This window comes from Lagenorhynchus albirostris, chromosome 15 (assembly GCF_949774975.1).
Source record: "Lagenorhynchus albirostris chromosome 15, mLagAlb1.1, whole genome shotgun sequence".
Lineage (NCBI taxonomy): Eukaryota > Metazoa > Chordata > Mammalia > Artiodactyla > Delphinidae > Lagenorhynchus > Lagenorhynchus albirostris.
In genome coordinates, this window is record NC_083109.1 from 29813382 (window position 1) to 29838353 (window position 24972).

Sequence of the window (24972 nt, forward strand, 5' to 3'; positions counted from 1 at the left end):
AGGAAAAAAATAAAAGCAAACTCCCTGCTGTGGCCTAGGGGAGTAGGGGTGTGGGGTAGGGGGTGCTGTACAACCTGGCACCTGCCTATTTCCCATCTCATCCCAGACCTCCTGCTCCCAGGGGAGAACTGTTCCAGCCATGTGGCTGCCAACAGTTCCTACAACACAACCGGCCCCCACCTGCCTCCAGGCCTGGAGAGTCTGAGTACTGGAAGGTGTGTCCACAGCTCTTATTGTGGCTCAGTTCATCCTTCAGCTCTCAGAGAGGCCTTCCCTGGTCACACCATCTAAAGTAGTTCCTGTTTTCTTCCATCACAGATCCCCATGTCCCCTAACTCTGCAGCACAGCCTTCTTACTTTACTGCCTGGGCTGTCTCCCAGGCTAGACTGGGATCTCCCTGAGAGCAAGGCTATGGTGTCTTTCACCAGCGCAGCACTGGTGTAGTAGGTGCTCAATAAATCCATGACATATTGAACACATGACCAACACCTCCATGTACAGTTCCTGGAGGCTTTCAAGCCATGAAGCCGCCCAGATGACCTCTTCAGCCGCCATCCTCCACTCCCACTCAGGTTTTCCAGCCAGAATACTCCTGACTCCCTCTGCCTACTTCCTGTCACCTGGACTCTTCAGATGTCCAAGTCCCTGTATTTCTACTTCCAATCTGCCCTCTCCTACTGCCCTCACCTTCCTTGGACCCTTGGCAAGCATGGCTTTCCGCACCTTGCAGCCTTAGGCTTTCGCTGGAGTCACAAGCTTCTTGGGGCTCCTTGCTGCCCAGGGCAGGCAGCCTTGACCAACATTCCCAGCCGCTTAACAGCCCTTCTCCAGCTGCGGCTGTACCACCCCCTTGCTGTTCCTGGGAGGAGAGATGATGTTCCCACACTATCCCTCCAATGGTGCTGGAGGGGGCTGAGGGAGGGAACAGGGCCTCCACTGGCCTCTTTCCTGGGGGACACCTCCAGGCCCCCTGGGTAGGTGAGAGGAAGACCTTTTGGTACTCAAATATCACAGCATGAAGCCTTCTCCCAGTTGCTATCTACCCCTACTGAGGGGAAGATCCAGGTTCCTATAAGGGCAGCCAGGAAGGCAAGGAGCCCTATGGAGGGCCAGAAGGACCTGCTCCGCTCAGGACAATATCCTTCTGTGCCCCCCATACTCAGAGTCAGAATCTAGTGCTAGACAGCCGGATATTGAGCAGGAAGGTTCCAGAGCTGCCCCACTGCCCTCATGCCTTCTGACCTGGGTTCCAGTTCCACAGCCCAGCTTCTCAGCAAAGAAACCCCTGGCAGACAGACACCACTGAACACTGACCTACTTTCACTCATCCTGCTCCAGGGTATCCCTATGAGGGGCCAGGAATCTGCATTCCCAGCAGAGCTGGCCCCCAAACTTCCCCACCCTCATCTGCCCCCAGGCCCCACTTCATTTGAACCCCATCACCAGCCACCTGAGTCCTTCCAAGTGGTGAGTCCAGGTGGCCTATCACCCTGCTGGTCATCACTGCCCTCCTTAGCCTTTATGTGTACCCCACATCCTCCTTATCCATGGCTCTCATTCTCACTGATCCCCCGTGTCAAGGAGCTGCCCAAGGTTCTGCTTCGAGCTCACTATTCAGGGCTGACACTGCCTGCCGCCCCACTTCAGCTGTCTTTCAAATGACCTCCAGCTCCTCCCAGCTCCTGCAAGGAAGCTGGATGCACAGAAAGGAAAAGTTAGTGGGGAAGGCATACAGGGCAACACCCTCGGGCAAATGTTCAGCCTCTTTGTGTCTCTGATCCTTTTTATCTATAAAACAAAGAGGTTGAAATCGAGTGCTTTTTTTCTTTTTTAATTTATATTGGAGTATAGTTGACTTACAATGTTGTGTTAGTTTCTGCTGTGTAGCAAAGTGTAGCAAAGGTTTTACATATATATATATATATATATATATATATATATATATATATATATATATATACCCACTCTTTTTAAAATTCTATTCCCATATAGGTCATTACAGAGTATTGAGTAGAGTTCTCTGTGTTATACAGTAGGTTCCTATTAGTTATCTAGAAATAGTTTTTTTAGTTAAAAAATTCCATGAATTTTTGGTTATCAAACCATCCTTCCTCCTCCTGTTGTCCTTATTTTGCTATTATTTGTACATTCACCCAGGCATGAAATTTCAGAGTAAAGATGTAAAGTTTCTTAAAATTTTGAAGCTATGAAGGAAAAAAATTAAACCTGTTTATTGGTATGGAAAAACAGTAGTAATGGTAGGATAAAATGGAAATATAGTCACACTTCATTTGGTTAGCTTTTTTTTTTTTAACATATTTATAATCATTTATTAGTTTGACATGAAATTTGTCGACCCTGATGCAAGTTTTTTAACCAAATTATTTTGGCTAGTCAATTTAGCAATGCTGAGGCCTGGGCAAAACAGGAATAATTTGTGGATAAACATTTATTTTTCTTCAAATTTCTGGAGAATGAAACAAAAGAATTTTGGAATTGTTTCAAAATGTTGGGGTTTTTTCCACTTTGGCTTTTTCCACTTCTACCTTGAGGTCATTCATCCCTTTGGCTCTTGTTTAATTAGTCATTTCGTCTTGTCAATTGCTCCTTCAAAATCACTCTCTAGTTAGTTCAGTTCTCACTCCCACCAATGTGGAGTAGCATTACAGTCTACATGATCTTTTTTTTCTTTTGGTTGGGTCATTTCCCTGACCAGGGATTGAACCCGGCCACAGCAGTGGAAGTGCAGAATCCTAACCACTAGACCACCAGGGAATTCCTGATCCTTCTTTTATTTAGGAAAAAAAAAGTATCAAACAGGTTCCCATGGAACACTGGTGTCCCTGGGTATACAGAGGCAGTAGGGAGCCTTTTCTCCGTCTTCAGGGGGGCAATTATCTCAGTGAATAGAACATTTTCAAGTTACAATTTTTCTTCCCTTGTTTAAAAGTCACTACTACCATCACCACCACCACAACAGAACAACTATGTTTGCTATCACTTGTACTAGAAAAGACTAGCAGAAAGCAAAAAAAATTAAATCAGATAGGTATTTGACTTTAACAGAAAAGCTCAGAAATGGCCTTCAGGTGGATGTGCAATGCTGATCCAGGGGAGCAAACCCTTCTTTGGGGAACTCAGCTCCCAAATGATGTTGAAGCACCCTCATAAATGTGCAGTGACCCCTGGCCAGGCCAATCAGAATACTCCTGACCATTGTGACTGATTCAGGGATGAGAATGTGACCCCAGATTTTGGGCCTGCCTTTGGAGAGAGAGGTCGGGTCTTGCCTTTGGGGTGTTGGGGCTGTTGGGTGGCACAGAGGAAGCTTACTGCCAGGGGACAGTGAAGCCATTAAGGACAGAGAGGGGGCTCTGATGACATCTGAGCTGAACTTGAAGCTGGTACTACCCTGGACTCCTCTTAGAGCAACGAAGCCATTCCCTTTCCGTCATGAGCTGGCAGTAGGACTGTGGTCAGATTTTCCTCGGGCATGACTGTTCCCTAGAATATATGATAGAAATTAATACATCAGCATTTCTCTGTGCTCCTCAGAGAGACTTGTGATTTTCAGCAGCTCCACCTTCTGCTTCAAATCACTTTCCACATGTCTATCCCACCAGGATTCCTTGATTCTGGGACTCTGGCTTGGTCAAGCATGCCCTCAGGGTTCAGTTCAGTAGTCCTTGGCCCCTACTGTGGGCCACTGGTGGGGAGTACCCCTTTCCCCATCCCTGGACTTCTTGGCCTCCAAGTCCTCCTGGCCCTCAAAGATCATCCAGTCCTGGAGCTCTTTGCCATTTACTGTCCCCCCTTCTCTCTGACAATTATTTGGGGGTAATCCCCAAACCCTGGCGGTTTCTGGCAAGTGCAAGCACAGGAGCTCCTTCAAGGTTCAAGCCCTGTAGGATGGCGCGTGTGGTGGTGTGTCGGGGGGTGGGGGGTCGAGGGCCGTAGCGGGGAGGGAGGGGTCGTGTTGGGAGGCTCTGGGTAAGCTGGTGCTGAGGAGGGTGTATAGTACTGAGGCCAAGACCCCTCTCCCAATTCTCTCGGCTCCTCGCACAGTTTTGCGATCACATAGAGCCTCCAAACCCAAGACCACCTTCCCAACCATTTGAGGGAGGCTGCCTGTGAAGTCTCCACCCTACCCCTCAGGCCAGCTCCCAGATCTTCCCAGTGGGTCACTTCCTTCGTCCGGAGGCCCCTGCATTGAGGGTGGGATAGGAAGCAGGGTCTCTGTGGATGCCGGCGGTGCCCCTCCTTAGTCGGTCCTTTTTCCAAAACGACAGAAGCCCCTGCACGGGGTGGGTCCTTGAGAGCTCCGGGGGTTCCGGCCGACCTCTCCCTTAGACCGTGCAGTTCCAAGGCCCGCCTGACCTAGGGAGCGCCAGGAGGAGTGCTCGGATCTAACCCAGCGAGGGCAGTGACTCTGTCCCTTCACGCCTTGCTCATCCCCCAACTGTAAAGCGGGACCGAGTGGCCACCTGACGGAGCTTTGGCCGGGATTAAACCAAGCTACCAGCCTGTGAAGCAGTGGTTCCTAAGGCAGCCTGGCGCAGGCGGGGTGCCCCGCAGGCCAAGCGCTGGGACTGCGGATGCGGCTTCTCTGGGTGAGGGTGGGACAGCTTATCTCTGGGGCTCCGCGAGACCCCTGTGCCCACAGCCAGCTTCCTCGAGCCCCTCCTTGGGATCTGGGACTCCCAGAGAGTGCCCACCACAAGCCACGGTCGTCTCCTCATATGAACTGTATTCTCCGCGGTCGCTCAGGGGCCTGGGGAGGGGAGTGGAACTCCCAAGGATTCCTCCTGAAGCAGCCCCAGCAAAGAGGCGTCCCGGGGAAAATCTGCGGGGAGGTCCCCAGTCCCAGGGGGAAGGCCACCTCCTGAACCCCCAGGGACACTTTGGGAATAAAACAGGCAACTACTGGAGGCCCTGCTTGTTCAGTGATAAGTTTATTGGTCCTCAGTATTACATCTCAGTTAACAAGATAAATTCACATACACAACTGCAGGTAAAAAACATGAAAATAATATAAAAATAAATTGAAGGCTACTTTTATATATTTACTGAATTAAGTAGTGTAATAAATACTATAATAAGCAAAAAGCTTCAATCACACAATTGTTTCACTGAAGTTACAGTAGTGTTTGTAAATATGAGTTTTAAAATTTAAGTTATGAATATTAAAGCACTGAAAAACTAGTATAAAAGTGAATTTTGGCACGTAAGTGAGCTCTTCTGTCATTAGTATTTGACAACCTGGAACAGTGAGGAAGCTATTTCTCACCTACTCTTTGAGGTACAACTATCCATCTAGGTCAGCAACATGGCTGGAATACTTAATAGCTTACAATCTTTGAGTTAACTTTTCCCTTTTGACAAGCCCAAAGAGCAAATCCAGAGCTTATTACTGTGCAAAAAATTTCTGAAATCCTAATAGAATTTAGGAGGGTACTTTTTTTTTGAGACCCACAGGGCCTGGTGTCCAGGCCTCAGGTCACAGCCCCCAGGACTCTGTGGGGCCAACTCCACTCCTTACCAGTGACCCCTTCCTAGGGTGATCCCTTTTCTCCAATTTCTGCCTCCTTCCAATCAAAAACAGAAAAATCCCACATCAAAATGTAAAATAACCTATAACTTCAGCGACTTCAACACTATCACACTCGCTCGGGGTGATATAAAACTGAAGCTGCTAATAGAAGAGTGGGCAGAAAGCATGTAAGACCCTGGAGGACTTCTGCCTATCCCTAGGAACCTGATGTCTTTGGCTGGATCTCTGGTATCCACTTCTAAGGTCAAAATTTCAAACACAGTGTCATGGCCCTTCCTCTAGAGACAGTCTAAGACCCCACACCTCCACCTGGAGTGTCTAGAGGAATCAAGTGGATATTAATCTTCACATCCAAGACCCAGAGGCCCCAAAGGTTACAGAAGGGGCAGTGTGAGGAGGAAGCATCCTCCCGGCCTCAGTCCTCAAAGAGCTCACACAGCGTACCGCTAGTGTGCCTCTTCACCAGGGGCACTGCAAGTACGCCCCAAGGAATGCCCTTTCGCCAGTGTGCCCTTCACACTCCCAAGCAGGCTGAGTGTCTATGGAAGCCTCAGCCAGTTTTGCCTTTTTGGCTTTGAAACTTAACATTTTGACTTTTTTCAATCACAGTTTCATATTCAAGTTGAGGTAATCACAGTTTCCCCTCTAACAGGAGAGGAATTGGGACAGTGGGGCAAGTTGGTGAGAGAGCATTTCTATGGACAATGGTCAGAAACCAAGACCATCAGGAGGTATAGCCCCATGCAGTGTTTAAGACCCACTTTTATGGGTGGGCTCCGACCCCTCTTTAAAAACTCTTTTGTGCAGCAGCCAGGAAATGGCTCAAGCTCCTAGAAAGAGAGCTTTCATTTAAATGTTCACAGCAACCCACCTGGAGGAGATGGCCTGTCATCTCCCCCCCGCCCCCTCCCATCCCTGGCTCCCTTTTCTAAGGCTGCTTGAGTTTTTAAAAAGAGCTCGGTAGAGCTAAAGGAAGCTACAGTAACTCATTATTATTTCATCAATTGCACTTAAGATCTGTTATTGATCCTGAAGCAGAGGCAGGCCCGTTGTGGACCCAGCCTCTGCCCAGCTAGAAGTAAGGGGCTCCCAGATGGGGCTCCACACCTGGGCCCTTGTCACCAGCAGCTTTGGGAGCTGAGACTGGAGCACATGGGCCTTTTCAGAAGCCTTTCTTCAAGCAAGAGTTCTTATTAAATGGTATTTGGAGTATTGTTCATTTGGCTTCAAATGAAAAATTTTTTTCTAATATAAGTACATGTTACTAACAAGCCCTTAACAACTGCTTTACTACTTGTATGCAGGACTCTGTGTGACAGACTACATGTGCTCCATCGGTTTTCTGTCTCTCCTCTGTGCCAGGATCCTTTCTCAAAAACCCCTCTACATTACTAGAAACTTTGCTGGTTTTGCCTATGTGCTCCTTCCTAAGGCATGCAAAAAAATACGTGAAATTCAGAAAGCATTTACAATCTAGGCAGCTGAGGCGCTGAAGTCCTAACAGACATCACCTAAGTATCTGTGCCTGCGACCTTCCTCTTCCCCACACTAATTCTGGAGGTCAGGCATGGGATACACTTGAAATTCCCCTCTGCTTTTTAATCCAGCTGAAAACAAAGCTACTAGAAGGAATTCTAACTTGGATTTGGAATTCTCCGAAATTCCTGGTCCCCTAGAGCCAAACAAATACAAGACTAGCAACGATGCTTGGAGACATGAGATTCCTGAAGGTTGGGCTGAAAACCAGGCCTTCCCTGGCAAGACTGAGGGGAGGTATGGGTGCTGAGACTGAACGCCCTTCAAGTGAAGATGCCCCATAAGCGACCAGAACCCTGGGCGTAAGACTATGCAGTTGCAGGACACTGACCTTAACAGTGAGGCAAAGCGTCACCAGGGAGGCCTGAGCAGCAGTTTTTCTCGTCCCCGAATGAGGTAAACCAGAGTGATGACATGAGGAGGCTCAAACCAGTCCCAAGGGGGGCTGCTTGTGTCAATTCAAAAGCCACATACTTCTGGAAAGCAACAAGTCTTTCCCCTCTGTTTAGTCCGTAAGGGAAATTCCCTCATTTTAGAATAAGCTGCTAATCTCCGCCCAAGCTGTTGGCTCTGTGGGTTGGGATTGGCCAGGGCTTGTGCTGTTCCCTCTAGGACTGGGCATAGGGTCAGCAGGGCCCAAGCCTTCAGTGGAAGGGGCCTAAACAGGGAGGCAGGCACTCCACTGGGGTGAAAGGCTCTCCTGGGGTGGTGTCTGAGGCCCAAGGCCTGTGGTGGCCTGGGCCCCCAGGCATGGCCACAGTTTGGCAGCCAGGATTCTTTATGTCCCAGCAGCCACTCTGTGCAATCCAAATGCTCCTCCCACCCTCACACACTGCTGCAACAGCCCAAAGAAAATACTGTTATCAGAGACCCAGAGGTCCTGGACTGCCGGCTGCACACAAAGGGCAGCCCCTGTCTGCTCATCCTCCATAAGGACCCCCCTCCCCTGCCAAATCAGTGGTGCAGGTGATGCTCTTCAGCGCTGTATAGAGAATAAAGACAACATGCACTCAAGCCAGCACACAAAGGCCAAGGAGAACAAAGATAGCCCCTCTAGGGAGGGGCCTCTGGAAAAGCTGAGGTTAAGACACCCCGTTTTAAAACGTCCATCTCCAGGGTCTTCTTCCTCTAGGGCTTCTGCTCAAAGAGGTCATGATACTCCTGCTGCTCCAGCTCGCGGTTATACTTCTCGATTTCCCGGTTGGCTTCTTCCACGTAGTCATTCATGAACTGGTCCATGACTGGCACCTCATTAAGGAAGAAGGCCCTGAGCCTTGGGGCCAAGGGAGCTGCCCAGGCCAGAGGAATCTGTGGACAGGTGAAGTAGGGGACACTGAGGTAGTGAGTGCTCAGCCTGCACAGAAGGTACCTGACTGGCTTTTTTTTATATACTGGCAGCACCACAGCTGCAAAGAATGTGACAGGGGTTGACACAGGGCCCTTCATGAGCTCTTAGAACTGAGCCCTTCAGCTTTCACTAGCCCAGAGCAGCACCCCATCCACCTTTTCACAAATTAACTACTGTAATCAGACCCAGTCTCCAACTTGTAAATCATGACTCCCTGATGACCACAGGATGTCACCACAGCTGCATTTAAACTACAACCCCCAGAGTAACCTCAGCCATCACTGAATGAAGAATAAATGTAATTTTAATGACTCTAAGAGGACAAAATGAAAAGTCAGCCTCTGTGGCTTGCTGTGTATTCCCAAACCCAGCCGGCACCAGGGGCTAGGCTATGATGGCTCTAGCAGATACCCTCTTTACAGCCAGGTTTTCACACCCCCCCAGCCTCTCTGCCCCAGATTCCAAGGATACGTGGGTGAAAATCAGTCTTGTCACCAAAGAAGTTGACAAACTGGGTGCCATTATAAAAGTAACCTGCAGGTAGGGGGTCCAGGTGGCGTTTCACCTGTAGGAGAAGAGTCCTGTTAGAATTATCTGACCATTTTCTATCATTCACTCATTCATTAAAAACAAAAACAGGGACTTCCCTGGTGGTCCAGTGGTTAAGACTCTGCACTTCCACTGCAGGGGGCGTGGGTTTGATCCCTGGTGGGGGAACTAAGATCCTGCATGCTGTGTGGTGCGGCCAAAAAAAAAACAACACCCCAAAACAAACAAGCCTATTACCCTAGCAAAATAGCCCACTTTGCCCTGTGGAAGGCTAGGTGTGCCAGGGAATTAACACCATCCTCACAACAGCCATCAAACAATGACTGACAGAGGTTCTCCCACCTCTCAGGGAGGAACTCTGGGATTATTAATGGGACCAAGCCCCAGGTGCCAACAGTGGAACTGGTTTGACAATACACGATTCCCTTCTCTTACTTTCCCATTTTCCTAATAGTGTTTTCTAGAATCACTTCCAAAATAAACTACCTGCGCTCAAATCCTTATTTAAGGTGTGCTTCTGGGGAAACACACACTGCCTGCCTTCTGAGGTGCCCATGGTGTCCTCAGCAGGAACACCCAGAGATGCCTAGGCCCTGGAGTCGGAATAAACGGGCCCTCCTCAAATCCACAGCAGGGGCTTCTGAAAGCCCAGAGTCCTGCCCCACCTGCTCATTACTGGGACTTGTGATGCAGCTCATGCTGAGACCTGGACTCTCTGTCCCTTTTAGCCTTTTCCCCCAAACTCATCAGGAAAAGGCCTCAATGGGTATGGGAAGTGGGGTAGAGCCTGGGAGTCAGCCTGGAGTCTGAGGGCTCCTCAAAGGGCCTCTCGTCCTGGCCTCAGGATTTCACAACCTGCCCATGAGCAGCTTCAGGATCTAGAGTTTTTACCTGGGACCTCGCTGGTTTCTCTGTGGTTTATCTAGGACAGAGGAATGCGAGGAGGAAAGGACTTCTGCAGCTGCTTGAACACGGTGACAAAACAGACTTCCATGTCACCTGTTTCTCCCACAGGCACTAGTTCTCCTCAATTTCGTAACCACATCACACCAGAGGCCACCCCGTCCTTCTCACTGAGGCTGCAAGGCCAGGTGAGCTGAGGTTTCTCTTTACCCAGCTTCCCTCTGTGGCCTGAGAGAAGCAGGACCTCCAGCATGCCCTACAAACAGCCACCTCACTCAGGAATCCTAAAAGATAGAGCTGCACAAGAACATCCTTGGGACGCTGAGGGGACTTAGGCCCCCAGGGCAGGGTACTCACGTGGATGTTCCTGATCTCCTGCTGGGTCAGCATCCCCCTGGTCTTCAGGGCTTTCCTCTGAGGCTTCTGTGCAGAGATGTAAGGAGGTGTCAGTTTCCAACAGAGCTGATGGGGACATGGGAGGGTGAGGGCTCAGGGCTCTGGGGGCCAGTTACATGACTGAGATGCCAGAAAGGGAAGCACAAGCATCGTCATGGACTGGATACAATATCCTGCCTGTCTGTCCCTTGAGAAGACCACTTTCCCATCACAGAGTCCTGCGGGCCAGGGGGGAACAAACGGCAGAAGAGAGACTGATGCATTTGCAAATAGGCATGTTTCTGCCTCTTTGCAGATTCTCAATCCTAGGCCCCACCAGTGACAGACATGCAGACAAAAGAACAACTGGAGGTCTCACAGTCAAATACCATTTAAGAGTTTATCCAGTGAGTCTGAGAAAGACCCTGTCTGCAAGCAGCCATTCCTTAGTATAAAAGACAGGTCCCAACTGAGCATGTACAGAAGACCCAGGCCCCAGCCAACTCTATTTCCAGAGCTCTAGAATAAGCTTAAGCTCAGACTGTGCTAAGAGGCTTAGAACCCAAAGCTAGCAGCATATGAGAGGATTTTAACTCCAGTCCGGATTTTTTTTCTTTGTAGTATTGGACTAAAGATGTTTGTGTGGATCTATAGGCAAGCCTCCTCTTCCCCTGTACCCCTCTCCAGGGCCTCCGGGCTCACTGCTGTCTATGCTTGGAGTCTTGGTTTGCAAAGGACTCTAAGGATATCTTTGTTGTTTTTCCTTTCTAGAGAGAGAACCGAAGTACAGGAGATGCTGGGCTCAGAAGACAGGAGAGCCTATGAATTAGGTTCAGCTAAGAAGACATTTTTGAGTTTAGAACACTAAGCTGATCCAGGGTCCACATGAAACAACTAAGTTTCACCTAGGTCCTGGTTAAGCCATCTGATAATAACTCCAGCCTGCCTTGGGAAGCAGGACTGGAAATGGCTTTCAGCGCCTGGGCTCGCAGGGTAGGCAGCAAAACAAGTCCGCCTGGAGTTTGCCCCAGGGGCTTCCTCCCACTCTCAGAGTCCCTGAAAACGCTGGCTGAGCCTGTGAGGGGTGAACCAGTGGGGAGAAAGCAGGGAGAAGGTGGAGGGGCTTCTGCCTCAGGTCCATCAACAACTCTGAAGTGTCTGATCATATCAGTGCCAGGTCTGTCTGGGCTTTGGAAACCACCTGCTTAGCTGACTGCCGCAGCCAGTCCTTGACACTTTCTTCCTTCAGGGAGCAGCCTATGAACACGAGGTAGCATTCCTGCTGCCCGCTGCTGCCTTGAGGTGTGCTTCTGGAGTCAGGCGGTGGCGTGGGTCCCTCCAAAACTGGCACGATGCTCAAGGAATTGGCCAGAGTGTTGTGGCAGACCTCCATGGTCCTCTCAGAGTCTGCAAGGAGAACACTTTAGTCCCTGAGACCCTGCCCCAAAAGGATAAGGCTACACTAAGACTGGATTAGTGCAGCTGTGGGGGACAGATTCACAAGACATGCAGGAGGGAGAACTGACATGACTGGCAGCAAATTAGAAAGGATGAAGTAAGAGAGGGAGGAACAATGTAAGTTTCTAGCTAAGCTGATTGGGTGATCAGGTGGACACCATTAACCCAGAAGGGGACTGACTACAAGAGGAAGAAAAGGTTTGCAAGTGGGAGAAGAAGAGTTTGATTCTGCATCTGTGGCATTTGAAAGACTGTAGGACCCTGAGTGGGAGACATCTACACAGTCATTAGAAGAAGAGAATGGCTGGGGTCACTCCTATGGAAGAGGTAGTTGAGGAGAAGCAAGGAAAGCTCCCTTGGTAGAGGTGGAGGGGGTGGGTCTCAGCTGAGGTCTGAGAGTCCATGGGAGGAGGGCAAGCTCAACAGTACAAGTGCTGCAGGAGGGACACATGCATGGGAACAGGAAAGATGTAATCGGGTTTATAAGCTGAGGCACTGGGGGCTAAAATATACTGGAGACACAAGGGTAAGGTTCCCCAAAAAGGCATGATGAGAAAGAGATCTAAAACAAAGAAAGGTTTACCTTTAACAAGAAAAGGGTCAAGAGTCAGTCTAAATAAAAAAGAAAAGGAGGTGATGATAGGGGAGAGGGACGAGCAGGTGGGGGTCTGTCAGAGCCTGAGGGAAGCGGGCTTGAGTAAGGGGCTTGTAGAGTGGGGCCAAAGTTTCAGATTCAATAACATAAATTAAGCCAAAGGTTAAGGACCTTGAGAGATTCTTTTATAGAGGCTCTGCCACCTAATTCTCCTATCTGAACCCAGATGATTCCATGCTTACAACTCTCAGTGGCTCCCTGCTGCAGACACCCCCGGTTACCTGCCCAGCATCCCCCTCTTCCTCCAATACCAATTCCCCATGGGCAATGGCAACTCGATCCTGGCCAATGAGAGAAGTCTGCTGAGGAACTGATAAAGACACCCACAGGAAGAGCCAGCTTCTTCCATCAGCTAGTTGTTGTGTCTGAATGTGACACCTAGACCTGCAGCACTACCTGGCAACCATGAGGGGTGGGAACCTGAGGAAAAGCTGACACCAAGAATGTAAGAACACAAAAGCCATATATTACCTGGGTCTTCACTGGCTTTGCTATGCTGCCAGACCTCTTGACTTCTTGCTATGTAGCTAACACCTGCTAGTTGAGCTGGGGTTTTCTGTTATAACTGCCAAAGATGCCCTAACAGACACACTCCCTCACTTCCTCCCTTGGGACCCAGACACAGTAAACCCTTTTTGGTTCCTGAAACGCCTGTTTTTGCCTCACATCCACAGCACATGCTCTGCCTTTTCCCTGGAACATTCTGCTCTTTCTCAATGTTGAGTTAACTGGCTCCTTGTTTTCACACCTTCCCTGAACCCCAGCCCAGGACTGACATAATTCAGGTTGCAAGGGCTGCAGGGGTCAAAGGCTGATAAACAGGTTTACTGAACGGAGGGGAGGAGAAGGCAAGTGGAAGGCTTGAAGACTTTGGCAGAAACGGATCCAGAGCTGGAAGGCTCAGCATTGGGGTAGCTCCTGGTGACAGGTCTAGGAGGAGGCCATGGATGGCTCAAGAAGGGTGGAGTGTGAGTCTCTAGAACAAGGAAGTCAAGGAGCTGTGAGGAGAGGCCCTGGGCAGGTTCGTCCAGGGGCAGGAAAACAGATCCTCCACTGCAGAGCAGAAGGACCTGGAGAAAGATTGGGACCTTGACTGAAAGGGATGACTGGAGGAGCCTATGGTGTAAGATCCAGAGGGGAGGGTTTTTTGAGAGAGTCTAAGAGGCATCAGTGGTCTGTAAAGCACCAGCAGAGTCTATGAACTCACATCATGAGATGTGAGCACTCCACAGAGTAGCGCTCCCAAATCCAAGCGCCCAGTTACCTGAAAACTTCACTTTGCCCAGGATGTGGTAGATGTTTCCAGAGAAGGGACTTGGCTTGATAGAGGACTGAATTGCTGGTGGAGGAAGAGGATAGGGTTGTTACTCACCTGGGGGCAGAGGCCAAGTCCAGGGTGGCACAGCTGGGAGGGTTAGGGACTGGAAAGGCACCTCCTCTAGGGTCCAGGTTTCACAGGTACCCCCACCAGATCTTCCCCCAGTGGCTCTGCCACTATTCCCAGGGGTAAGGGACTCCTGGGTCCTCCAATTCTTCTGCCTGCTTTCAGACCCAAATGGTGAGAAGAGACAGCACACACAGAATACTAAAATGGTGCCAGGAAGCGGGGACAACTCTGGGGCATTCTTTTACCAGTGTCTGGGACATGTCCCGGTCAAGGCTTACCTTTACACTTGGCCACAAAGCGAGTCTTCTCCAAGGGACGACCAAACCATACACAAATCTGAACCATTAATGGAAAGACCGATCCAACATCAAATTTACCTTCATACCTTAAAAGGTTTAAAAAATTATAAATACAAGTAATTGGGGCTTTGACTGCTACTACATACTACATTGGAAAGAACTACATATCACTTATCATATTTGAATTCTCCCTTAATTGTACGTCATTTTGTGTACAAAGCACTTATTTGAAAGCATTTATGTCTCTTTCATCTTGAGACTGAGAAGCATGTTTGCCCCCTTAGAGCAGGAAGGTCTTACCTTCTTTGGACTAGCAATCCCTTAAAGTCAAAGACCCCCTCTACTTTTGAAGCTTGCCAGTATCCCAACTGGGATTAGGGGTCCCTCCTGGTACCTTTGGAGCTCTTCCTCAGGATCCCCTCCCACTCTCTTCAGGGCTCCCACTATGCCCCACCCTCACTGAGGGCAGTTTAACAGACTGTATATTTGGATGTGCAGTCTCTCCAGAAGGAACTAAAGGGCTGGGGCATCTCTGATCTATTTTCTCAGTTTTGAGTTCAGCAGACATACTGACTGCCACAGACTCATTAAGAACGCAGCATTTAAAAAATTTAACTTTTTATTATGGAAAATTTCAGAGATATGCAAAGATAGAAGGGTAGTGTAATGAATTCCTACCACCCAGCTTCCAAAGTTATGAAACTGTCATTCCTTCTTTTGAATGATTTCATTGAGATGAATCCCTTGATTGGAATCAGTCCAGGAGAGGGCATAACATCTCATGGGTAATTTATACCACCCCCAGCAGTAGATGAGTGTACTAGTTTCACAACAATTCCTCCAGCAATGAATTTTATAGATATTTTTGCCTAAATGTAACAGGTGTCAATCAAAGCAACAGTAAGACACCATTTTGCATTTGAGTACTACGTACATGGAATTCTGTTACCACAGTTGCCATTTATACTTGGTCTTAAGTGGACTGTTCACATCTATATAATATGGGTTACTTTTCTTAAATATCTAAACAAGCTTTCCAAATACTATATTAACCCTTCGTCACATTTGATGCAAACACTTCCCTCCAGTCTACTGTATTTTTGTATTAGTTTGCTTTGCTTGAAAACTGCACTGCAGTTTTGAATTTTACATTGTTCAAAGTATCTTACTCTTTAAAGCAACTTCTTTAAAGTAAGGTGGTGGCATAACATTTTTGCAAGACTGACATGTTCTTTTTGTTCTCTCCCCATCCAAACATGAGATTTGGAGACCACGGGCTTCTCAGGCTTCTGTGTTCAGAGGCTGTATCCTTAGGGGAATTTGGAGGGGCCAGGGGAATAGTACAAGGTTTCCTTACAGACTAGGAACAAGCCCTTCTACCAGGGGAGGTGGGGGTGGGGTCGATGACAACAGAGGGCTGTGGGAGGGGAATGGCTAAGAATCTGCACAGCACAAAGCTGAGCACATCCTGCAGCTAAGGCCTGTTCACTCTGAGGTGGTGGCCCTCACCCAAGGAGAGAGGGGAGTAATGTACAGCGATGAGCAGGAATGTGATGACTGCCATCTTGTTTAAAGAGTAAATCATCTGATTCCTAGGAATGAACTTGGAAGGGAGGGCCTGAAGGGTGATTCTGAGGCCCCTCCATCTCTGATCCTCTACAAGGACTGATCTTCCTGATAAAGGAAGATTTCAGACTCTAGATTCACAGAGCCTTCTAATGAACTCCCTCATACCTGTCTCTGTCCTAGATCAGTCTGCCTCCAGAAAAGTCTGTGCCCTGAGCTAGGTTAATGTATGCCATGCCCACAATGAGTTGGTATGGACTGGAGAATAGGTGCTTCCCTAGGCACCAGGTGGAGACGACAAAAGTCTCAGGACCAGGCCCAGAGGTGTGGGCAGCAAAAAGGTCAGTAGCTGCAGCCACTGGAGAGAAGAGTTTCACCCCAGAAGCTCCATCTTTTTCTTTTTAGCTAAGATATTATTGTCTTGTTCAGGCATAAGGAATGATCCACGTACTCACTGTTTAAGTATGATGTGACTCAAACCAGAGGTTCCTTCTAAAAATAAGCCTGAAAACCTTCAATTTTACATATTGACCTTTTTTTTTTTAAACAGGATAGTACAATCAGTTTTTGCTGGTACAAAATACAGGTGATATAAGGGGTGGTTGGAGGACTCACAGAGGTGGCTGAGGGAAGTGAGTGAGGATAATAAAGATGATCCAAATCAATATGAGGGATCAATTTTGGCTAAGCTTTAACAACTGTCTTCCCCTGAACCTTCAACAGAGCAAAACTAGTTATCCATTCCATACAGGGACAAGTGCAGCATGGTGGTTAAGAGTACAGGCTCTGCTGTACAGCAGAAATTAACACAACTTTGTAAATCTATTATACTTCAAAAAAAAAAATACAGGCTCTGAAGCTACACAACCTGGGTTTGAAACCCAACTCTTTCATTTACTAGCTGTGGGACTTTGGACAAGACATTTAAGTCCTTGCTGCCTCAGTTACCTTATCTCTAGAATGAAGAAAAAAATGGAATCCACCTTGCAGGCTTGGTTTGAGGATGAATGAGATAACATAGGTTGAACTCTTAGAGTGGCACTGTGAACAGAACTTTCTGTGATGATGGAAATGTTCTGGATCTGAACTGTCCAAGACAGTAGCTGCTAGTCTCAGGTAGCTGGTTAAGCACTTGAAATGTGGCTTGTGTGACTAAAAGGCTAAATTTTAAATTTTACTTTATTAATATACATTTACATTTTATTAACTAGCCACATGTGGCTAGTGGCTGCCGTACTGGAGAGCGAAGTCTTAGAACAACATGTAGCACACAGTAAGTGCTCAAGTGATGCTGGAAATATGATTATAGTGCACTTCACACTCTCTTTTCTCTTCCTCTCCTCTCTGGAGGACAGGTTCAGGCTAGGAGGCCACCTGCAGAGCACAGAACATGCCCTGGGCCACAATAGCAGGGAACCTACCTGTCAGATGGGAACCCTAGAGGACTGACTATTCTCAGGAGAGACTCTCTCACCCGGGAGGGTCATAACTCCTTGGTTCCATGTCGGCCACCTCACTCTCACTAGAGGCTAGAGGAAACAAAGGATACCATTGTGCTTAAGGCCTATAAGATGACTCCTTAAGTCTCAACATCCAGCAAGGGTCTCAATTTGGACCCCAAGATGTGGATCACTGGGCTTCCAGCAAGGCCAGTGGTTACTGGGACATGGCAGGCTATTGTAGCTGCCATTGTCACCCTCCTAGAGCACACCTGGTATTTTCACTTTCTCTTTTTCTTTCCTGTAAATAAATAAATCACTGAGTTTATAAAGAAATCTTAGCTACTTTTCAATGATGATACTTGCCAGCCAGGGTACATTAGATATCGAGATCGTAGCATCTGAGGACTCGAAAAACTATTTTCTGAGAGAATCAGTTCAATGTCTTCATTCCTTTGAAAACATACAGAAAACCCAGGTTAATTAGAACTATTAACCTTAACCTGTACATTCTGCTTACTCTCTACACTGCCATACACACATACAAGTACATGCATATATTTTTTTTTCTGTTATTTCACCCCTAAATACTTTAGTATGCATCTCTAAGAACAAGCACATTCTCTTGAAGAACCACAACAGTATAATCACACTGAGGGAATTTAATACTGAGGACAAGCAGCATTGGTATCACATGGGAGCTTCGTGGAAATGCAGGATCTCCAGCCTACTCCAGACCTACTGAATCAGAACCCTCATTTTAATAAGATCCCCAAGAGGTTAATATGCACATTAAAGTTGGAGAAGTATTGATATAATATACATCCATTTTCAAATTTCCCCTTTTTGGGGGGATAGGGCACTCAGGATCCAATCAAGGACTGCTCATTAATTTATAATCTTTATTTTCCTTCAGTCTGGAACAATTCCTCCAACTATTTTTGTTTGTTACTCATTTTTTTTTTTTTTTTTTCCGGTACGCAGGCCTCTCACTGCCGTGGCCTCTCCCGCCATGGAGCACAGGTTCCGGACGCGCAGGCCCAGCGGCCATGGCCCATGGGCCCAGCCGCTCTGCGGCACGCGGGATCCTCCCTGACCGGGTCACGAACCCGTGTCCCCTGCATTGGCAGGCGGACTCCCAACCACTGCGCCACCAGGGAAGCCCGGAGTTGACATTTTTGAAGAGTACATGCCAGCTGTCTTGTGCCCCACAACCTGGATTTGTCTGGTTGCTCCTCATGATTAGATTCAGCTAAGCATTTCTGGCAAGATTAATGGCCAAGTGATGTTGTGTCCTTCGCACAGTGTCACGAAGGAGGCACATGATGTCAGTTTATCCCATTAGTGGTCTTGGTAAGTTTAATCATTTGGTCAATGTCATGTCTTCTAGATTAAACCTCTCCATTGTGAAGGTACTTTTCCCTCTTTGTAAGTAGTAAGCAGTCTGTGGAGTGACAGATACTTTTTATTTATTCATTTATTTACTTAATTTATTTATTTATGGTTGCACTGCATCTTCGTTGCTGTGCACAGGCTTTCTCTAGTTGCGGAACAGCGGGGGCTACTCTTCGTTGCAGTGCGCGGGCTTCTCAGTACAGTGGCTTCTCTTGTTGCGGAGCATAGGCTCTAGGTGTGCAGACTTCAGTAGTTGTGGCATATGGGCTCAGTAGCTGTGGCTCGTAGGCTCTAGAGAGCAGGCTCAGTAGTTGTGGTGCATGGGCTTAGTTGCTCTGTGGCATGTGGGATCTTCCCAGACCAGGGATTGAACCCGTGTCCCCTGCATTGACAGGCAGATTCTTAACCACTGCACCACCAGGGAAGTCCCGTGACAGATACTTTGAGACAAGTGAATATCCCTTTCCTCAACAATCTGTCATCCACTGCTTTTAGCATCCATTGATAATTCTTGCCTAAATCAAGTATTATACGAAAGGTTACAAAATAGTGACTTTCTAGTACTATAAATCCTTATTTATTTATTAGCTAGCATTCTTCTATAAAGAAGAGCTTTACTGATCTGTCCCTCTCCCTTTTTTTAGTATCACCACAGACTCATTTTACTCCACGTGCTATATAATCCATTATTATCATGGTTCTCTCATATACTCAAGTTGTCCCAAATTTGCCTAAGTGGGAGCTTCTTAAGCTAGCTTCTGTATCCTTTTGACATATTTCCACTAATCTTTGAATACTTCCCTGCTTTTTTGTCACAAAATGTACTAGGCTCACCTTGTACTTTCACTCCCTAAACCTGCAATCAGCCAATTCTCCAAAGAGTCCTGATACTTTGTAGTGGGGATTGGTACTTAGAAATTAAGATCTAGAGGTAGAAGTATTAATTGCTATTATTATTTCTAGTCCCTTTTAATGGAAAGGGTATTATTTCTGGTCCCTTTTAATGGAAAGAGCTAGGGAATATACTTTTTTTTTGAAATAATGAATTTATATCGAGTCCCCCAATTCAACTCCAACATTTGTAGGGTTTTTCCTTACCTTTCCCATTTCATATTTATAATCTCCCTTCTCTAATCAGTGATGTTGTTTGGAATCAGGGTTCCAACAGAGGATTATGCTCAGAAGCTACTTGAATTATTTTGCATATGTACGGTTCTTATAACTTTGGTATACAGATGGATTCACGTTTTTGTTTGTATTTTTTCCCTCCTTGTTGACTTAATTTTTGAATGTGTAAAATATGTGCATTGCTCAAAAGTCAAAACTATATGAAAAGTATACACCTTTTAGCACCTTATTGAGCAAACAAAACTGCTATATGACAAGATGTTTTCATACACATGAAGTCACTAATTCTCTATTTTTAGTTTGTAACTTGAACCCAGGTCTATGAAGTAAAGATATAATTTCCCCATGTTTCTATGCCATTTCTCTCACATCTTAACACAAAGAACATTGAGAGAGTCTTGACTTCCATCCTTTAATGATGAGAACGTGAATGCATCAAAACAGAACATCTCAAAACAGTACAGGAGGGCTTCCCTGGTGGCTCAGTGGTTGAGAATCTGCCTGCCAATGCAGGGGACACGGGTTTGAGCCCTGGTCTGGAAAGATCTCACATGCCGCAGAACAACTAGGCCCGTGAGCCACAACTACTGAGCCTGCGCGTCTGGAGCCTGTGCTCCGCAACAAGAGAGGCCGCGATAGTGAGAGGCCTGCGCACCGCGATGAAGAGTAGCCCCCGCTTGCCGCAATTAGAGAAAGCCCTCGCACAGAAACAAAGACCCAACACAGCCAAAAATAAATAAATTAATAAATTGCCAATTTGATACATGAAAAATTATATATATTAAAAAAAATTTAAAAATTAAAAAAAAAAAACCAGTACAGGATACTAACATGTGGGGTCCTCTTGGTGATTTTTACACAGCATCAAAAGCACTTCAAGGGTTTCCCTGGTGGCGCAGTGGTTAAGAATCCGCCTGCCAGTGCAGAGGACACAGGTTCAAGCCCTGGTCCGGGAAGGTCCCACATGCCGCGGAGCAACTAAGCCCATGAGCCACAACTACTGAGCCTGCGCTCTGGAGCATGTGCTCCGCAACAAGAGAAGCCACCACAATGAAGAGTAGCCCCCACTCAGCGCAACTAGAGAAAGCCCACCTGCAGCAACAAAGACCCAACACAGCCAAAAATAATAAAAATAAAATAAATAAATTAAAAAAAAAAAAGCACTTCAAGACCTGACTTTTATAAATGCTCAGGTCTTTGATACAGTAGAAAGACCCAGTGGGCCACAGACAGACTGCTGCATCTGAGAAAGTGGCTGGTCCTGCGGAGTGAAGTGAACTGGTAAGTTTACCTGGTGACAATCCCATTTTCTGCAAGAATGAAGGCTGCGGAAGGATTGGCAGCTCTGATGAGGCTCTGCAACTGAATCAGGAGAGGGTGCCTCTGCTCTGTGGTGTGACTGGTGAACACCACATTACTCACCAGGCCTGGGGAACAAAACCAAAAACAGTTCAGCCTTTATGAGTCCTGACTGGGGCTGAGGGTTTGCACAAATGTGAGCCCTTGCTCCCTCCCCTGATCATCCCTTCTAGCAGCCTCCTCATGTAGACACCCGCCACCCAACACTGATATACATAGCCATCATTCTGCTCCTCTTTCTGCCACTGCAACCTCTTGGAGTGAATGGCCTCAACTCTGTAGCTGCCTCACCTCCTAACCTCCTCTGTCTTCTTAATTCCGCTTTGATACCTGGAGCTTTTTCATCTAAGGGCCCTTTCTATATCCCATGTACTTAACCTCATCAGGAACTGGTGCCAGTGACTTTTCACCAGTTCAGAACACAGACATGTACCAAGCACAAACCGTATGTCAGGTGCTAACCATTCTCAAAGAGTGCACAGTCAAGAAGTCTCACCCGTGGACCCACAGTTCCAAGGTAAGTGCTAACAAAGATATTCACAGAGTGACACAGTAAGGAAGGGTGGCGCATGTAAAGAGAGGTTGTGGAGTGGGCCACAATCACTCTCAACCTTTCTGTGAAAATATAGAAGTAAAATCCACAGCACTACAGATAATTTTGAAATCAGAGAATTTGCCACATCCCATCATGCCAACACAATTGTAATACCTCTTCCATACTTATTTTTACATGGCTAGGATCACAGCATATACACCATTTCTGCTATAATGTCATTTGCATTTGTGTTATTCAACCATTTTTATTCACTTAATATTGTGAAAATTTCAAACATATACAAAAGTAGAAAAAAATAGTATAATGAACGCCCACGAGCCCATCACTTGGCTTCAAGAAAGATTAACATTTGGCTAACTATTTCTTCTATACCATACCCCAACATTTTCTCCTTTCCTCTCCTTCCCCACTGGATGATTCTGAAGCCAATAATAGACATCCTATTATTTCATCCAAAAATATTTCAGTATGTATTATCATAAGGACTCTTTAAAAAAATGAATGATTAACAATAAATTCTTTAATATAAAATATCTAGCCCACATTCAAACTTTTCTGTCTCAAGAATATTTTCTTAATTTTTTGGAAACAGGAACCAAACAAAGCCCATACATTATATTTCACTGATGCATCTCATAATTCTCTTTCAATCTATAGTTTTCTTCTTACTTCTTTGTGATTTATTTGTTGAAAAACTGCATCTTGTATATTTCTCTCAGTCTAGATTTTGCTGATTGCATCTCCATAGTGTTGCTTAACATGCTAGATATACCTGGTTTATAGATTCAATCTTTTTTATCATAATCTAGTTTTTAAAAAGTTCTTGTTCTTTTTCTAACTTCTTAAGTTGAATGCTTAATTCATTATTTAAAAAAGCCACAATGAGATAGCATTTCATACCTGTTAGAATGGCTATTCTCAAAAAGTCAAGAAATAAGTAGTGTTGGTGAGGATGTGGAAAAAAGGGAAACTTGTACACTGTTGCTGGGAATGCCAATTCTATAGTGGTACAGACACTATGGAAAACAGGATGGAGATTCCTAAAAAAATTAAAAGTACCATATGATCCAACAATTCCACTTCTGGAATATACCAGAAGGAACTGAAATCACTATCTTGAAGAGCTATCTGCACACCCATGTTCATTGCAGTATTATTCACAATAGCAAGATATGGAAACCTAAGTGTCCATTAGTGGATGAATGGATAAAGAAGATATAAGATAGATATATCTTATATATATCTATCTTATATATGATAATGATATATATATATAAATGTTACTCAGCCATAAAGAGAATGAAATCTTGCCATCTTGCCATGGATGGACCGCAAGGGCATTATGCTAAATGAAATAAGTCAGAGAGAGAAATACCATATGATCTCATTAATATGCAGAATCTAAAAACAAAAACAAAAACCAAGCCCATAGATACAGAGAACAAACTGGTGGTTGCCAGAAGCAGGGGGCAGGGGGTGAGAAAAATGGGAGGAGAGAGTCAAAAGGTACAAACTTCCAGTTATAAAATAAATAAGTCATGGAGATGTAATGTACAGCATGGTAACTATAGTTAATAATACTGTATTGAATAACTAAAAGCTGCTAAGAGAGTAGATCTTAAAAGTTCTCATCATAAGAAAAAATTGTTTTGTAACTAGGTAAGGCAATGCATGTTAACTAGACTTATTGTGATTATCATTTTGCAATGTATACAAACATCAAATCATTCTGTTGTACACTTGAAACTAATACAATGTTATATGTCAATTATATCTCAATAAAAAGAAAAATTATTTCTTGTTTAGTAACATAGTAACTTAAAGGTATATGCTTTCTTTTGAATTATTTGGTTACAGAAATATTCATGACAGGTTGTAGATGGTGTCCTTTATCATTAAAAATTGCCCTTTTATTTATTTACTTATTAGCCGTGCTGTGCGGCATGTGGGATCTTAGTTCCCCGACCAGGGATTGAACCCGTGCACCTTGCAGTGGAAGCACGGAGTCTTAACCGCTGGACCACCAGGAAAGTCCCAAAACTGCCCTTTTTAGACTCTTCAATATTTTGCCTGGTATTCAACCCTGCTGTTATTAATATCAACCTCATTTCTTTTTGTTTGCATTCGTCTGTTATATCTTGTCCATTCTTTCATCACCATCCTTACTTAGTTTTAGATGCTTCTCTTGTACAGAACATCATATAATTAGATTCTACTTTTTGGTTTAATCTGAGATACTTTTCCTTTTAATAGGTGTTTATTCCATTTATATTTACTGACACTTTGTTTCTGTTACCTTGTTTATGTGGAATTCTATTTAAAAAAAATTTTTTTTAACTTTTAGCAATATGATTTCTGCATTGTTTTCTGCTTTCCTTCTGATAAGTGGTGGGCTTATAGTCTGTTTTATGTTCTTATGATAGCTATCCTTATGTCACCTTTAGACAATGTCTTTTGACTTTTCCACATGACAGACAAGGAAGTTCATATACCCTTAAATTTGCCCCACTTCTCCACTATCACGTTCTGGTTGGCTACATTAATAATTTTATAGTTCCTCTAGTGGATACTTTTTTTAAGTTTTACTGTTCTTATAAATTTATTTATTTATTTATTTATTTATGGCTGTGTTGGGTCTTCGTTGCTGCGGGCATTCTTTAGTTGTGGCGAGCGGGGGCTACTCTTCATTGCGGTGTGCGGGCTTCTCACTGCGGTGGCTTCTCTGGTTGTGGAGCACAGGCTCTAGGAGCGTGGGCTTCAGCAGTTGTGGCTCATGGGCTCTAGAGCGCAGGCTCAGTAGTTGTGGCACCTGGGCTTAGCTGCTCCGCGGCACGTGGGATCTTCCCAGACCAGGGCTCAAACCCGTGTCCCCTGACTTGGCAGTTGGATTCCTAACCACCATGCCACCAGGGAAGCCCAAGTGGATAATTTTGTATCTTTAAAGAGTACAACTAACTCTTTACAAATTGACTTAACAGCTTTAAAATTTACTGATCTCCCACTTGAGAAGATGTAGAGGTAATCTCTCTCTCGTTGCCTCCTAATTTTTTATTAAATATAATTTCATTTATAGGGTTTTGAGAGTTTCAACATTTATATTCTATCTTGTAATAGCATTCTCATAGGTGTTATAATTAATTCTATACCTAAGAATACTCAATGCTCATCATCAATCTTTTTACTAATAGAGACTAGTTTTTTGTTTGTTTGTTTGTTTTTGTGGTACGTGGCCTCTCACTGTTGTGGCCTCTCCCGTTCAGGAACACAGGCTCTGGATGTGCAGGCTTAGCGGCCATGGCTCACGGGCCCAGCCGCTCCGCGGCATGTGGGATCTTCCCGGACCAGGGCACGAACACGCAACCCCTGCATCATCAGGCAGACTCTCAATCACTGCGCCACCAGGGAAGCCCGAGACTAGTTTTATAAACGATTAGTTCATAAGTGAATGTCTCTAAATTATGAGACTT

The 24972-nt window shown here is 45.8% G+C and overlaps 1 protein-coding gene across 1 annotated transcript in view; it reads right to left on the minus strand.

Moving 5' to 3' along the window:
- Positions 1 to 6471: 6471 nt before the first annotated feature.
- DNAAF9 (dynein axonemal assembly factor 9) overlaps positions 6472 to 24972 on the minus strand; it is a 148538-nt gene continuing 130037 nt past the window's right edge. Inside the window, exons 30-37 of the mRNA XM_060123316.1 lie at positions 20882 to 21017; positions 17434 to 17520; positions 14042 to 14148; positions 13641 to 13715; positions 11465 to 11670; positions 10246 to 10311; positions 8908 to 9001; positions 6472 to 8329 (exon numbers count right to left, since the gene is read on the minus strand). Of these exons, the coding sequence (XP_059979299.1) occupies positions 8217 to 8329; positions 8908 to 9001; positions 10246 to 10311; positions 11465 to 11670; positions 13641 to 13715; positions 14042 to 14148; positions 17434 to 17520; positions 20882 to 21017 (884 nt within the window). The 3' untranslated portion in view covers positions 6472 to 8216. The remainder of the gene's footprint in view (positions 8330 to 8907; positions 9002 to 10245; positions 10312 to 11464; positions 11671 to 13640; positions 13716 to 14041; positions 14149 to 17433; positions 17521 to 20881; positions 21018 to 24972) is intronic.